This window comes from Micromys minutus (genome assembly GCF_963924665.1).
Source record: "Micromys minutus genome assembly, chromosome: 3".
NCBI lineage: Eukaryota > Metazoa > Chordata > Mammalia > Rodentia > Muridae > Micromys > Micromys minutus.
The window spans coordinates 60,268,559-60,282,325 of NC_137972.1; the positions used below are offsets into that span (position 1 = coordinate 60,268,559).

Below are 13,767 nucleotides of genomic sequence, written 5' to 3' on the forward strand. Positions count from 1 at the left end.
ATTGCTTTGCGTGTGAGTGTGTGTGTGAGTGTGTGATTGTGTGTGTGTGTGTGTGTGTGTGTGTGTGTGTGTGTGAGTGAGTGAGTGAAATATTTATAAGGAATACTTTCCAGTACTTCCCATGCCGATGAAAGGTAACACAACAAACTGGAGTAGTGTCCTTCTCTGCTACTTTTTGGTTGGTCACTACTTGTCTGGGGATGGTGGAAGGAAAACCATGAACCAAATACTCTTCAGTCACCCTTCAGAGCAGCACTTAAAGATACAGGTATCCAACCCAATAGACCAGGTTGAACAGCAGGAAGGATGTTGGGAAGAAGACCCGAGAGTAGGAGTCCAGCTCAGAGACGTCAATGTGGATTCGGCCTCTTCTCCAGGAGCCAGACTTGCACTCCTCATAGCAGCAGAAGAAGCTCTGGCAGTCTTTGCCATCCAGACACTCATAGACGCAGGTGTCCTCAAACTCCTGCCAGTACATGGAATTGTTTAATGTGATCATCACGGGCGGTGGGGGCCTCATATCCAGGAGAGAATAATTCTGCAGGCACAACAATAGCAGAGCAATCAAAAAAAAAAATGCAAGTAAGGACAGCCTGAATTACACTAAACAACAGATGCTACTTCTGTCTGCTACTAGGCAAGATGGATGCTGGCCACGCCCACCACACTCTTACCCATTATTGGGCACAACCTGTTTATTGAACCATTGCAGCTCAGTGAACAAGGAAAAATATGTTTCTGTTTTGAAACATGTCCCAGATTTTGGAGGAGGAAGGGAAGTGGATTTTTCAAAATGTATTAGCCATTTTAAATCTCAGTTCTGCTACCTAGTAGCAAATATGGATACATCATAGATCTGTTCCTTAAATAGTACATGAATATTAGGGTATAGTGATAAATATGGAACCTATTCAGACTAGCTGGTGCTAGGCTATTCAGTGGCAGGTGTTATGTGCAAAACTGGAGAAAAAGCACTGTTACTACATGTGATCCAGGCAGAAATCATGACCACATGTAGTGTGAATACTCTTCACTCCCAAGCTCTCCTCATGTCTTGAAAAAGTCAGTGTGGGAGAAAAAGGGAGTGTTAAAGACATTTTCTTTTTAGGACAGAGTGGAAGCATCCAGCTTGAAAGGGTCTTCCAGTAGAATCCTTAGGTTTTGAGACAGCTGTCAACTCCTCAAGATCTATTGCCCACACTCTACACTGAGTTCCATTAGGAATTAGGGAGAAGTGTTGTTTAGTCTGACTACATAGGAGGCAACTGGAAAGACTTACCTGCATATGAGATAGTTTAGCGGTTTTGTTTTGTTCTCCCTCCCTCCCTCCCTCTCTCCCTCCCTCCCTCCCTCTCTCTCTCTCTCTCTCTCTCTCTCTCTCTCTCTTTCTCTCTCTCTCTCCCCCTCCCTTCCTCCCTCCCTCTCTTTCTTCTTTCCTTCCTGCCTTCCTTCCTTTTGAGAAAAGCTCCTATGAAAAATAGACTACTCCACCCCCACAAAATGTGAGGCAGGAGAAGCCTTCTTTTCACTTTTCGACTAATGTTGGCTACTAAGACATCCAGCCTGTAGCTACTGGGTTTTGTTACCCACCAGGAATGGGAAGTAAACTCCAGCTGCTGAAGACACAATGTACTTTAGATGCAAGGCCCAGAAGTTCCTAAGCTGGAACTAGCCTGAAAGCCTCCTCCATGATGAAAATATTTCATGGGACCAGAAGTATCAGGTGAGCTTCTAAAGGATAAAAGGATCCAATGGTTCTACTTAGATATAATGTCTATCAACCTCAAAGTTGAACAGCATGGCATGATATGGTAGGGTCACACTTGGGTGAACATAATCTTTGCTCAACAAGAGAGAAACCATGTTTGCTACTGCAAGCCTAGCCAATTACCCAGGGCTAGTTAATTCATGAATCTTGAAAGAGGACCTACAACCAACAGTTTACCAAACCAGCATTATCACTAACAATATTCTAAATAATTTTCTTTCTTGTCCACAAGTAAGTGGAGTTCTCATTCATTATCACAGGGATTTCTCTTTGTAACAAATGGATCTATACAGAAAGCCACAATCCATCAAAATGCAGTCACTTAGCCTAAAATGGATCTATATTCCCAAATCTAAGGCTTGGGGATCATTGTGAAAAAGGAGCAGGAAGAATTTAAGAGCCAGATAATCAATTTGCTGTGATTTGTGTCTCCTAGTAATGGCACCATCTATACCAAAAGGTCTTACCAACATGACTGTCATGAGATGAACTGGCCAACATCAATAAACATGCCAAAATGAATGGTAAAAAGCCCAGGATGTCTCAACCCTAAGAACCACTAGGAAATTTTGAGAGTGGGAGAAATAGTTTCCTCAAGAGAAGAGCATACTGATTGGTTATCCAATACCAATGGTTAGCCTTGAAACATACATACCAGTCACATTATATAGACTGAGCAGGTTATACTCAGGAATATATATTTCTATAATTTACATATACATATAACATAACTAATGACAAAAGAAGCCATGAATTTGAAATAAAAAAGAAGGGGTGTATGGGAGAACTTGCAATGAGGAAGGGGAAGGGTAAAACAAGTTCTATAACCTTAAAAATAAGGGCTAGCCTGGCCTGGATATTATTATGCATCCCAGGCTGGCTTTCCTCTCTCAGTCTGCTGAGACCACAGGCCTGTATCATGGTGCCCAACTCTAGAAGCACATTTCTGAGCAGGTTGAATAGGTGATTCCTATGGCCATGGTCATAAGCAGAAGGCTTTGCATCAGTGTTCACTGGAAGTTTCAGAAGCACTACTGTGTAGCAACTTCTATATGCTCAGCAGCATAAGCAGAGGTGAAAACTGGCTAAGTTCAGCTCTGGTGAGGATGTGTGCTCTCTAGCTTCATTATTATGAAGCCCAACTGAACTGTGTACCAAAACTGTGATTATCCAGTGCATTTGAGGAATGTATGCCTTTCTGACAAGCTTTATTTGGTAAAATTTATCTTCATTAGACTATAACTCTATTAAAGTCTTTCTTTCATATGAGCTTTGACATTTCAAAGCCAGGCATTTACACACTCAGTTAGATAGTTAACCCTATGCACTATGTAGTCCCTTGGCATGGTATGAATGTGGAATGTGGGCTGTGGGCTGAAGAGACAGTGGGTCTGGAGGGAAGACTGTAATCCAAGCTGTACATAGAAGAGTCTCCAAGGATAGAGACAAATCACTAGAGACAGTGACTTCAGGGGTTGCAGGAAAAACAGCAAGGAAGGTTCTTAGGACACAAGGAATCTCAATTTTGTGTTAGAACTTAGGGAAATGAAGCAGTGGGCTGTTGAAACCCAGTAGAAACTCCGTGCAGTCGTCAGGAGTGCTCCAGGATGTGATTGCTTGGGAATTTTAAATGAGTTTCATTTCACAAGACTGACCTAGAACTGAGACGAGGAATAGCCCTCCATGGCTGCATTCTGTGCCATGTAAGCACTTTTACCCATTGATTCAAGTATTCCAAACTACGCCTAAGAGAGATGTAATGAATGCTTCTTCCTTAGCCCAATCAGTGTCCAACTGCCTCCTCTTTCATCATGTGTATGACACAACTATGTAGTCCATGGACCATTGCTTTTCACATGCCTGTGACAAGCATTAGCCTTGAATTAAAGAACTGACCCACAGGGCTGTGTGAGCATCTTACTCCAGCCACACATATGTTCCGGGCTCTGTCCTCACCCCTCTAGAGACTTATAATTTAGGTTTCAAGGAAAAATTAAACAAGAGTTGAAATAATGATAATTTTAACAGTTGAATGCCTTCCCCACCCCTTGCTCTTTATATGAGTGAGCCTTAGTATTGTTTTCTTTCCTACAGTGGCACCGATTGTTGTGAATTGACTTTATAATTTCTCTGAATTAAAGAATTCTGCCCCTTTTTTTGGTAGAATAATTTCTATACCAAAGACATCATTATTTTCCCTTAACACCGAGGTCTCTGGGTGTGTGTGAAGACACACTCTTGGGGCTTCAGGCTATTAACTCAGATTTTTGTCTGTCACCCCCAGTCCTACATTTTCTATGGCCTTGTCTAGTAGTTATTGGAAGCATTTTCTGGCTTCTTGGGGCTGAGAAAATGCTTGCCCACTAACTACTCTTTTGCCAAAGCCTCATGATACATATTTGTGGTGTAACAATTATATATTTCTTCCCCATAAAAACTGGTTGAGATGCACAAAATTTAAAATGTCATTCATTAAGAGCTTAGAAGCCACCTGTATGACACATTCGGTGTAATTAATGTGTGGACACAAGTCATAGTTCCACATAAAGATGGCACGTGACAAAAGGTAGCCAGATCAGTGGTTTAGAAGAAAAATTTCTAAGTTTTCATTCCATTTTCTTTCTTATTAGCATATAAAGGAGTTGATTTCTCCATACTCAGTTTTACTTGTGAGCATAAAGTGAGTCGATATTTAGACACATAATATCTCAAAAGTGCTCAAAAGAGATTGAGGGAGTCATGCTATTTGTAGGGGAAGGAGGAACATATGTGGCTGGTAACTTAGTAGAACATGAAATGACATGGCGTGAAAGCTAGAATAAACATCACACTATAAACTGCTGGCTAATGTCCCCAATATACTTGCTATGTAACTATAGGCATTTCAGTAGGTCTAATAAAATGCAATATGCATGACAATTAATGTAAAGTCTGGCAGATTGCTACTTAAAATATTCATAGAGTCTGGGGCTGGAGTGATTAAGTTTCTTAGTACGCATGAATATCTTGGATATCTATTCTAGCCAGAAACATGCATGTTTTATCAAGGAACTCATATAGAAAGTTTAGGATGTTTCTCCCACTTTTTTCTTGTCCTAATTTCCATGTTTTAGTTATAAAATAATTTTAAAGGCTCAAATGCAGCACTCATTTGAATTCAAGGCACGCATTTATAAAGAACATGTGTTTCAATGTAATCTTAAAGTTCTAAGAGGTATCGGCACCTGTAAAGTTATACATACAGAGGGTGCTTGGAGGCTTATTCGATCAGGAATCCATCTTGTCGAATCTGGATGTAATAACTGCAGGAAAAAAAAATCAGAATAGGAAAGAGGCCATGGAACTTTGCAGTCTTGAAGGCTTGTCTACTCTTAGCCCTGTCACCAGTACCACTGACACAGGAGAAGTAGGAAGTATCCCCGCCTTGTTGCCCCATCCACAGGATTATCTCACTTTCTAAGATCCTTAAGGACACTAGAGCATTTGAGAGCACATTCACCCTAAACTACCCTCCTGCTGCAACTGAGCAAACATTGGCTGTCCCCACCACTCACTGATGTCTTCTTCTTCCTGATGGTTGGCTTTCGACAGCTTGAATAGTAGTTGAGGGTAGCGTACTCCATCAGTGCAGCAAAGACAAACAAGAAGCACACAGTCACGAAGAGGTCCATGGCAGTGACATAGGACACCCGAGGCAGGGACTTCCTGGCAATGGTGCTGAGTGTGGTCATGGTTAGCACCGTGGTGATGCCTGTGGAAGAGACAGTTGTCAACTTGTAAGAGATCAGCACACCAGATAGAAAGGTCTAAAGTTATGTAAACATAGAAACAAGTAGATTTTGATTGTGACTCTAACTGGAGTCTCAGGCAGGTGATATATGTCAGTTGGCACTAGACATTTGCCAGTGGTAGAGCATCAGGCAGTCATCTCAGTCAGGAGAGGAGCAGCCAACACCACAACATGTAAGGTGAGTTGAAGATCAGGAGGAGGCAAGGTACAGTCAACACTTTTCCTAATTGTATTTCAAATCTCTGGTCGGTTGTAGGGACATAATGGCATCCTACATCAAGGAACACATACAACCAGCTGATAGATTAAAACAGATTTCAGTAATTCTTTTCTTGGCACTTGAAATGCGTTTAGATGATGTTACAGCCTATCACCTTTCTGTATGCCCTTTCCTGCTCTGCACCCCATGCTTGTGGTCTGCTTCATACTCTCTTCCTGCACACTCTGTAAACTTTTGCCTTCTCCACCCAGCCCTAGGGTCACCCTTTCTGAGATGCCTTCTCTTAAAACACTCACCAACCAGCTTTCACATTTTTCCACTCTAGTTTATCAGTTGTAGCTGGGATAATCTAGAATTTTACATCACAGAGTTATTAATATTTAGAAAACATCATCATATTTCATTTTGTGTTTCAATTGTTCAGCTTGTTTTCCTGTGTTTCTTATTTCCTGCTGGTCTAAGAGTAACCTCAACCACTTGTAAAATTTCTTATGTTTTTTTTTTTTCACATCTTTAAGGCCATGTGCTTGTACCTGAAGTCTCTATGATGCCTTTGAGTGCACATCACTCTGTATAGTATATTAATGACCCTCTAACCAGGGAGTTATTTCAATAAAATAACTTTTTATAATATGTAGGCACATTACTTATCTTTACTTTCCCATGGTTATAATATAGTTTTACTGAACATTTTCTTTAAACAATTAAAAATTGTTAGGCTACATTAGATTCCCAATGCCTGCAGAATTCAGGCCAAGAGTCTATTTCCTTCTGGCCTCCTAGGTTTCAGTAAAAAGCCACTTTTATTCCTCCAACCTGTGATGCCTTATAGGCAGGGTCATGTCTTTCTTCTCTATCACTTTCAAGGATTTTTCTATTTTTGAGTTTCATTGTGATTTATCTTAGCTTGAAATTCTTTAGATTTATATCTTGTTTTGAATTTATTTAGTTTCATGAATATGCACATCTGTCTGCTTTTTGAAAAGTTGGAAAAATATTTAGCCATTATTTTCAGTCTTATTGGCTTCTTCTGAGACATCTATAACAGAAATATTAGGTTTTATTTCTCAGCAGTTCACAAGCACTGAGTTCAGTGTGCTCATATTTTTTTCAGCCTATTTTCTCTTGTTGTGGCTCAAATTGCTCTTGATTTACACTGAAGACCACAAGGTTTTTTTTTCCTCTAGCATGCTTTGTGAATTGTATCTTTTAGTACAGTATTTCCTTTCCTAAAAGTGTATTTGGTTCTTTACTGCCCTGATGCTGTCTTGCTGAGCTGTGTTTCTCTTTTCATTTACCTCAAGTGAGCTCATCAAGGTAAACTCTTGCTGACATATCAGAAGCCTGCTCAGATAATGCTCACATTTTTGTGACCCCAAAACAGGCACACCTTATGGTATCAATCCATGGCTGCTGACTGTATTTTTTGGATATTTGGGGATTTGGCATCTGTGATAAAAAGTAATAATCTGTAGTGATTAAAAGTCATAATTACAGCATGCTTTACCAGAAATCTTTAATACAAAGACTCTTATGTACAGTCAAATTTTCGTAGAGCCCCATATAGTTTTACCAAAGCTACATGGAAAAGATTTATACTGGAGAAGATATCGCTCTTATATATAACTAGTAAACCTTCATATAGGTGTTTAATGTTCAAAAACTAAAGCACATATGTGTACAAATATATTTTATGACACAAATATTCCTGTTTTTTTCATTCAAAGTATTTGTTTGAGAATTTTAAAATTTTGTCCAATATTAGATTCATACATTTTCCTCTATAATTTGCACAGCTTTGATTTTACTAAGTGTGTTCTGTAGTAAAACTTTTTTTTATTGTGTGTGTGTATATGAAGAATCTGAGCCATACACAGATTTCTTGACTTCTCTATCATTAAGAAAGACATAACTTATTAGTTCATTTCCTTGTTATTGACTAAAAACTTATATATATATATATATATATATATGTATATATATATATATATATATATATATATGATTTCAGTGCTGAATTTGTGCAATAGCAAATTAAACATTCACTTAAAAACTATTAAGAATCTATTAAGATGTTTTTATAAATGTCATATATAGATAAATATAAATGAGGAAAATATATGTTCTAGAGAATTAAAAAAAAGAGTGTAACATCAGATTCCTCCTTTAGCAGGATCTTTGATATTAGTAAATTTCATGTTTCTGAGTCATATATCAGACCATGACAGAATTTGTCATGCAGCAGACTTTCAATACAGAATTTAATGTCCTAGGATCATGTAAATACTTTATTTTTCATTTTAAACTGGGACATTTTGCACATAAGAATGGTAGATTCTCATGCAAATAAGAGGTAGATACACTCTTAGCTAGAGAGCTTCTTGGTCATGGTGTAAAACTCTTGCACTTGTAATCTAAATTTTCAAAACCTTCAAAAAATTATGAACCGTGTGTCTGAGGCATGATGCAGGCTTCAGAATTTATGGTGGTGCCAAGGCCAGTATAAAAGTGGGCTTGGGGTCTGCTTCAGAGACAGGGAGGAGGAAGAGTTGGAAGCATGTATGTTAGGACTTAAAATTTGCTGCAGCCAAAGTAAATCAGCAATCCACTGATGTTACTGTGTGACTGCTGAGAGCGATATACACTTAGAGGATGCTGGGGATGCCTTCTGTCATACAGCACCAGTTTCACTGCAGCCAAGAGTTCTTATGACTAGGCAAACTGTGATGACCAGAAAAGTTACATGGCAGGTCATAATCCCCCATGACATCTTCTAAAACAAAGTTAACATGGTTGAACTGGGCAGTTCCACTTACATTCACCAAGGTCCTTGACTCTTTAGCCAACACACTCCATCATGTTTCTTATATGGAGCTCATTTTAAGAAACAACTCATTGTCTAACAGTGAAGAAGTACTGAGGATTTGAATAGTCCATACAGGCGAAGAAACAAATTTTATAAAAGTCAAATATTTGAAACCTCCTTGGCAGAAAGATACCTATGCTTCTGATATAAACTTCTACAAAATAAAACTCCATTAAAAATTGAATTATTTTTTATTTAAGCAAAACTAATTCTAAAAACATATTTTTTCTTCAAACATTTTTTTCTGATGTTTTTCTTTTTAAAAATTGGATATTTTATTTTTTTACATTTCAAATGTTACCCCCTTTCCTGGTTTTCCCTCTGCAAAACCCCTATTCCATGCCCCCTTATCCTGCTTCTATGAGGGTGTTCCTCCAACCACCCATCCACTTCAGCCTCACAACCCTAGAATTCCTTTATACTGGGGCATCAAGCCTTCACAGGACCAAGGACTTCCCCTTCCAGTGATACCAGATAAGGCCCCTTCAGCTCCTTCAGTCTTTCCCCTAAGTCCTCCATTGGGATCCCTGTAATCAGTCTGGTGGTTGGCTTTAAGCTTTCAAATGGAGAAAGAGAAACAAAAGCCTAACTTGAGTACTAAAAATATTAGCCTGGTTCACATTGGTCTTAAATCAATTACATTTGAATTATCTTCAGTCAAAAGCATTTTGTGAATGTTTCTGTATTTAAGTTATACAACATGGTGAGTTATTTATTTTTTGCAACTTACCTAATGTTGTTCTTGCTGGTGTTGCATCTTTTTTGATCCAAAATGACACCCAGGACAGGACCACAGTCAGTATGCAGGGGATATATGTCTGAATAGTGAAGTATCCCATTCTTCTACTCAGTTCAAAATAGATAGTCATGACAACATAATCACCTGTAGTAACATAAATATTTCCTGAATCAAGGTTATATTCATGGATTAAAGTAGCTTAGGGAATTTGTTTATAGTTTAATTTTCAAACTCAATTACTTGAATGAAAACTACAAGTACAGCAACATCAACTGGGAAAAGTATCAAATGCTGGTGCTGTTGAACTGTACCATGCCTGTGGCTTTGTAAACATTCTACTGTGCAGTGTAAAGGGCACACTAAAGCATGTTAATGTGTGAGGTGTTAGACATGTACATCTACTCAATGGCAGGTACTTTGGTAAGGAATTGTTACCAGAGACCATCTGCATGTTACATAACTTATACCAAGCTTCATAGGAAACTTTTGCTTTCAAATAGATTTAGGGTCATTCTGAGGCTTTATTTTCTTCAATAACAGCAGAAATTAAACTTATTCTTTTTCATTTGTTATAATTCCATTACTTTTTAGAGATTGGCACATGGTATTGTTGGTTCTGCCCCACTGTGTCATTGAAAGAAGAAGACACTCTATAGGAAGCTCTCATTCCTACCCATGTCTTCAACATCTTCTTTTAATTTAATTTAATTTTTATTAATTATTTTCTTCATTTACTTTATATTCTGATCACAACTTCCTCTCTCGCCTCTCTTTCCTATTCCTGCCTTTCCCTTCCCCCACTCCTGCTTCTTCTTCATAAAGAATGGTGTCCCATGGATATCAACCAGCTTTGACATACTATGCTGCAGTAAGCCTAGATGCATCTTCTGCTGAGGCTAGATAAGTAATCCCATTTAGGGGCCAGGGATCCAAGGGCAGGTAATATAGTCAGAGACAGCTCCTGCTTTCCCTTTAGGAGTTTCATGTGAAGACCAAGCTGTACAACTGTTACAAATGCAGTGGGCCTACGTCTGTCTCATGAATGCTCTCTGGTTTTCAGTTCAGTCTCTATGAGTGTTAGTGGGCCCAGGTTAGTCTGTAACTTTTCTTGTGCTGTCGACCCCTCTGGCTCCTTTAATTCTTTCTCCGTTTCTTCTTCTGGATTCACCAAGCTTCATTAAATGTTTGGCTTTGGGTCTCTGAATCAGTTATTTGCTAGAATAAGCCTCTCTAATGATAGTACAAGAATAAATATAAAACACACACAACATTAGCAATAAAACACACATAAAGATATTAAGACATGCGGGATTCAGAAGCAGGGCAGTGATGTGAGTGTGTCTATAGAAAAGAGAAGCATGTTTCCTGCAGTAACACGAGGCTTGCAGTAGACATAGCTCCCGAAATTGTGCAAGTGTATTAGTTATGTTTCTATTACTGTGATAAAACACAGCAACCAAAGTGCCTTATAGAATAAATAATTTATTTGGGCTTATGTTCCAGACTCATATAGCCTAGAACAATAGATTGAAGGCATAGCAGTAGGAGCCAAAAATAAGCAGAGGAAATAAATCAAGTATGATTCAAGTCTTTAAACTGTCAAAGTCTTCCCTTGATGCCAACCACTCTCTGGGAAGTGCCACACCTTCAAAGCCTAAAAACATCACTGGGGGGGGGGGGCAAAGTAATCAAATGACCAAGACTGTGGGAGGGGGTCATGGAATTTAAGCCACCAAGACAGGGAAGGGAACTCTATGGAGTTTTCAAAGCAAACAAAACCAGAATAAAGACTCTATAAATGAACCTCAGCAAGAAAACCTCTCTTAATGAGAAAAATAAACAAACAATCAAAAAACAAAAAAACAAAAAACCCACATTTCTCAGATGTATAGAATCTGAGAGAATTCTTCAACATTTGACTTGGTCATGAAAAATTGGCAAGAGACACAATTCAAAGATAAAAGATCAGATTTATTCAAACACTTACATTCATGAGGAAAAATTGTTAGAAATCCAATAAATAGTTTTATTACTTTAATTTACTGATTTAACAGATAACTGCTTCAAGGTAAAATTATGGTTCTATGTTTTAGTTGACAACACAAGAAAGAGAATAAGACAGTAGTAACTGTCTAAGAGTTTCAGAGAAGATCTTGAGGGTATTCTGTTCAAAAGCCTTTATAGAAGTTCCACATTAGCAAATGCAATCTGGAAACAAACTCAGAAGGTCAATGTATATCATACATCCTAGTAAAATTGCTAAGCTAATTTAGAATCATCATAAAGAGGAAGTCAATGGAAAAGGTACAATGGAAGCACAAAGATGCTTCACTGAATTTTAAAGCAGTGAAACATAGAAAGAAACCAGAGCTAATGGAACACATAAAAGCTAGGACAGTACACTTTATTCCAGCCCATCAATATTCAGATTATGTACTAATGGTCTAAACACAGAGAATAGCAATTCAAGATTAAAGTCTATGAGATGTGAAAGCCACTTCAGATAAAAAGACATAATTCAGCTAATAGTTTAGAAAATATGAAATAGATACAATGCCAGTTAAGAGCTAGTATCACTCTTCTGAAGACATAAGGATCCAGAACATGCACTATAACAGGAATAAAGAAAAGTGATACTTGATGATAAAAGCAAAGATTTCTTCCCCAAGAAAAAGACAATAGTCTACAATTCTTATCCATGCAGATCCAAACATATGATTAAAATTAATATAGAAATATGTAAGTTTATTTCTCTCTCTATACATATTACATAACACATATTATATATTATATATTTTATTATATAAAATATTATATAATACATTTTATATATCTTTCTATATATGTTTATATAGTATATAACACATATATTATATATTTTATTATATATAATATATACTTATATATTATACATATATTTTAAATAAATTATAGTGTATATAAATAATTTATGATAAATATCTTTATATATTGTATATAGTAAATATTTAATATATACTATATTTATATAATATATAATATAAAGTAAAATATATACACTCATGTAGTATTTTATATATTATACATATAAATGAAGTGAGAAAATTTAGCAAGTCCAAGTTGTTAAAAGAACCTATCATTGGGAAATATAATAATGTCTAGATAATATGAGAAATAGTAAACATAATGCAAAAACATTTAAGATTATAAATCAGGAACTTCTAGGAAAGTGACAGACTATAATAGTATTGTGTATCTATGTTTTCAATAAAGAAAAAGAGTCAAAATCCAAATGAGATAAAGAACTCTGGAAATTCATGAAAATGGTGACTGAAAAGTTAGAAGTTTTGAGAGTGATCTGGGCAAATGGAAAGACATGAGTGAAGCTGAACTGAACTCCGGTGAAGTAACTCACTGTCGGGAAAAGAAAGAAATGTCTCACCCAGAAAGGAGGCCATGGGCCATGATGCAGAGAGAATGGCATAAACATCAGCCCATAGCCCATACAAGTGTTGATCCAATTTCAAGTCTTGGTGAGAGTCATTCTCCCAACAGAAGTACAAAACACCAAAGATAATGAGCACAATCTTGAACAAAACTAATACTATGAGAGTCATCATCATATCTGACTCCAAATTACAGTATAGATACATAATGATAGGATCAGTATGACACTGGCACCAAAACAGATGGGTGTTTGGGTGTGTGTGTGTGTGTGTGTGTGTGTGTGTGTGTGTGTGTGTGTTTGTGTGTATAATTGAAGTCCCACACATAAGTCTATGCAGCTATAGTTTCATGAGATTTGAAAAAGATGTCAAAGACATACAGTGGTGATTTGAAGATGCTTGGCCCATGGAATTGTACTATTAGGTGTGGCTTTGACAGAGAAACTTTGTCATTGTCGGAATGCACTTTGAGGTCCTATGATGAAGTTCTACCCAGTGATGAAGAAGTCCTCCTACTGGTTTCCTACAGAAGACAGTCTCCTCCCAGCTGCTTTTGGACCAAGATGTAGACAGACCTCTCTGCTCTTCCAGCATCATGTCAGCATTTAGGCTTCCATGCTTCCTGCTATGATTATAATGGACTAAACTTCTGAAAATGTAAGCCAGCTCCCATTAAATGTAATCCTTCATAAGAGTTGCCTTGGTCATGGTGTCTCTTCACAGCAATAAAACCCTAACAAAGACATACACATTGGAGGAAAGACAAAAGTCTTCCATAAACGATGCCAGGAAACATGGATTCCTATCATGCAGAAAAATTAGAGTGAACCTTTATCTGCACAGCACTCAAGTTTAATTATTTAAATAGATCAACTACCTCAATCTTATACCTTTAAACTGTTAGAGGAAAAATAGGAAATCAGCTTCAACTTATAGGCACAGGTATAGACTTCCAGAAT

At 37.5% G+C, this 13,767-nt stretch overlaps 1 protein-coding gene across 1 annotated transcript in view; it reads right to left on the reverse strand.

Annotated features, from left to right (window-relative positions):
• Positions 1-256: 256 nt before the first annotated feature.
• GABRG3 (gamma-aminobutyric acid type A receptor subunit gamma3) overlaps positions 257-13,767 on the reverse strand; it is a gene marked incomplete at both ends in the record, with an annotated part of 554,008 nt that continues 540,497 nt past the window's right edge. Inside the window, 4 exons of the mRNA XM_080913698.1 lie at positions 257-538; positions 5,011-5,070; positions 5,323-5,519; positions 9,375-9,527. Coding sequence (XP_080769824.1) covers positions 257-538; positions 5,011-5,070; positions 5,323-5,519; positions 9,375-9,527 — 692 coding nt within the window. The remainder of the gene's footprint in view (positions 539-5,010; positions 5,071-5,322; positions 5,520-9,374; positions 9,528-13,767) is intronic.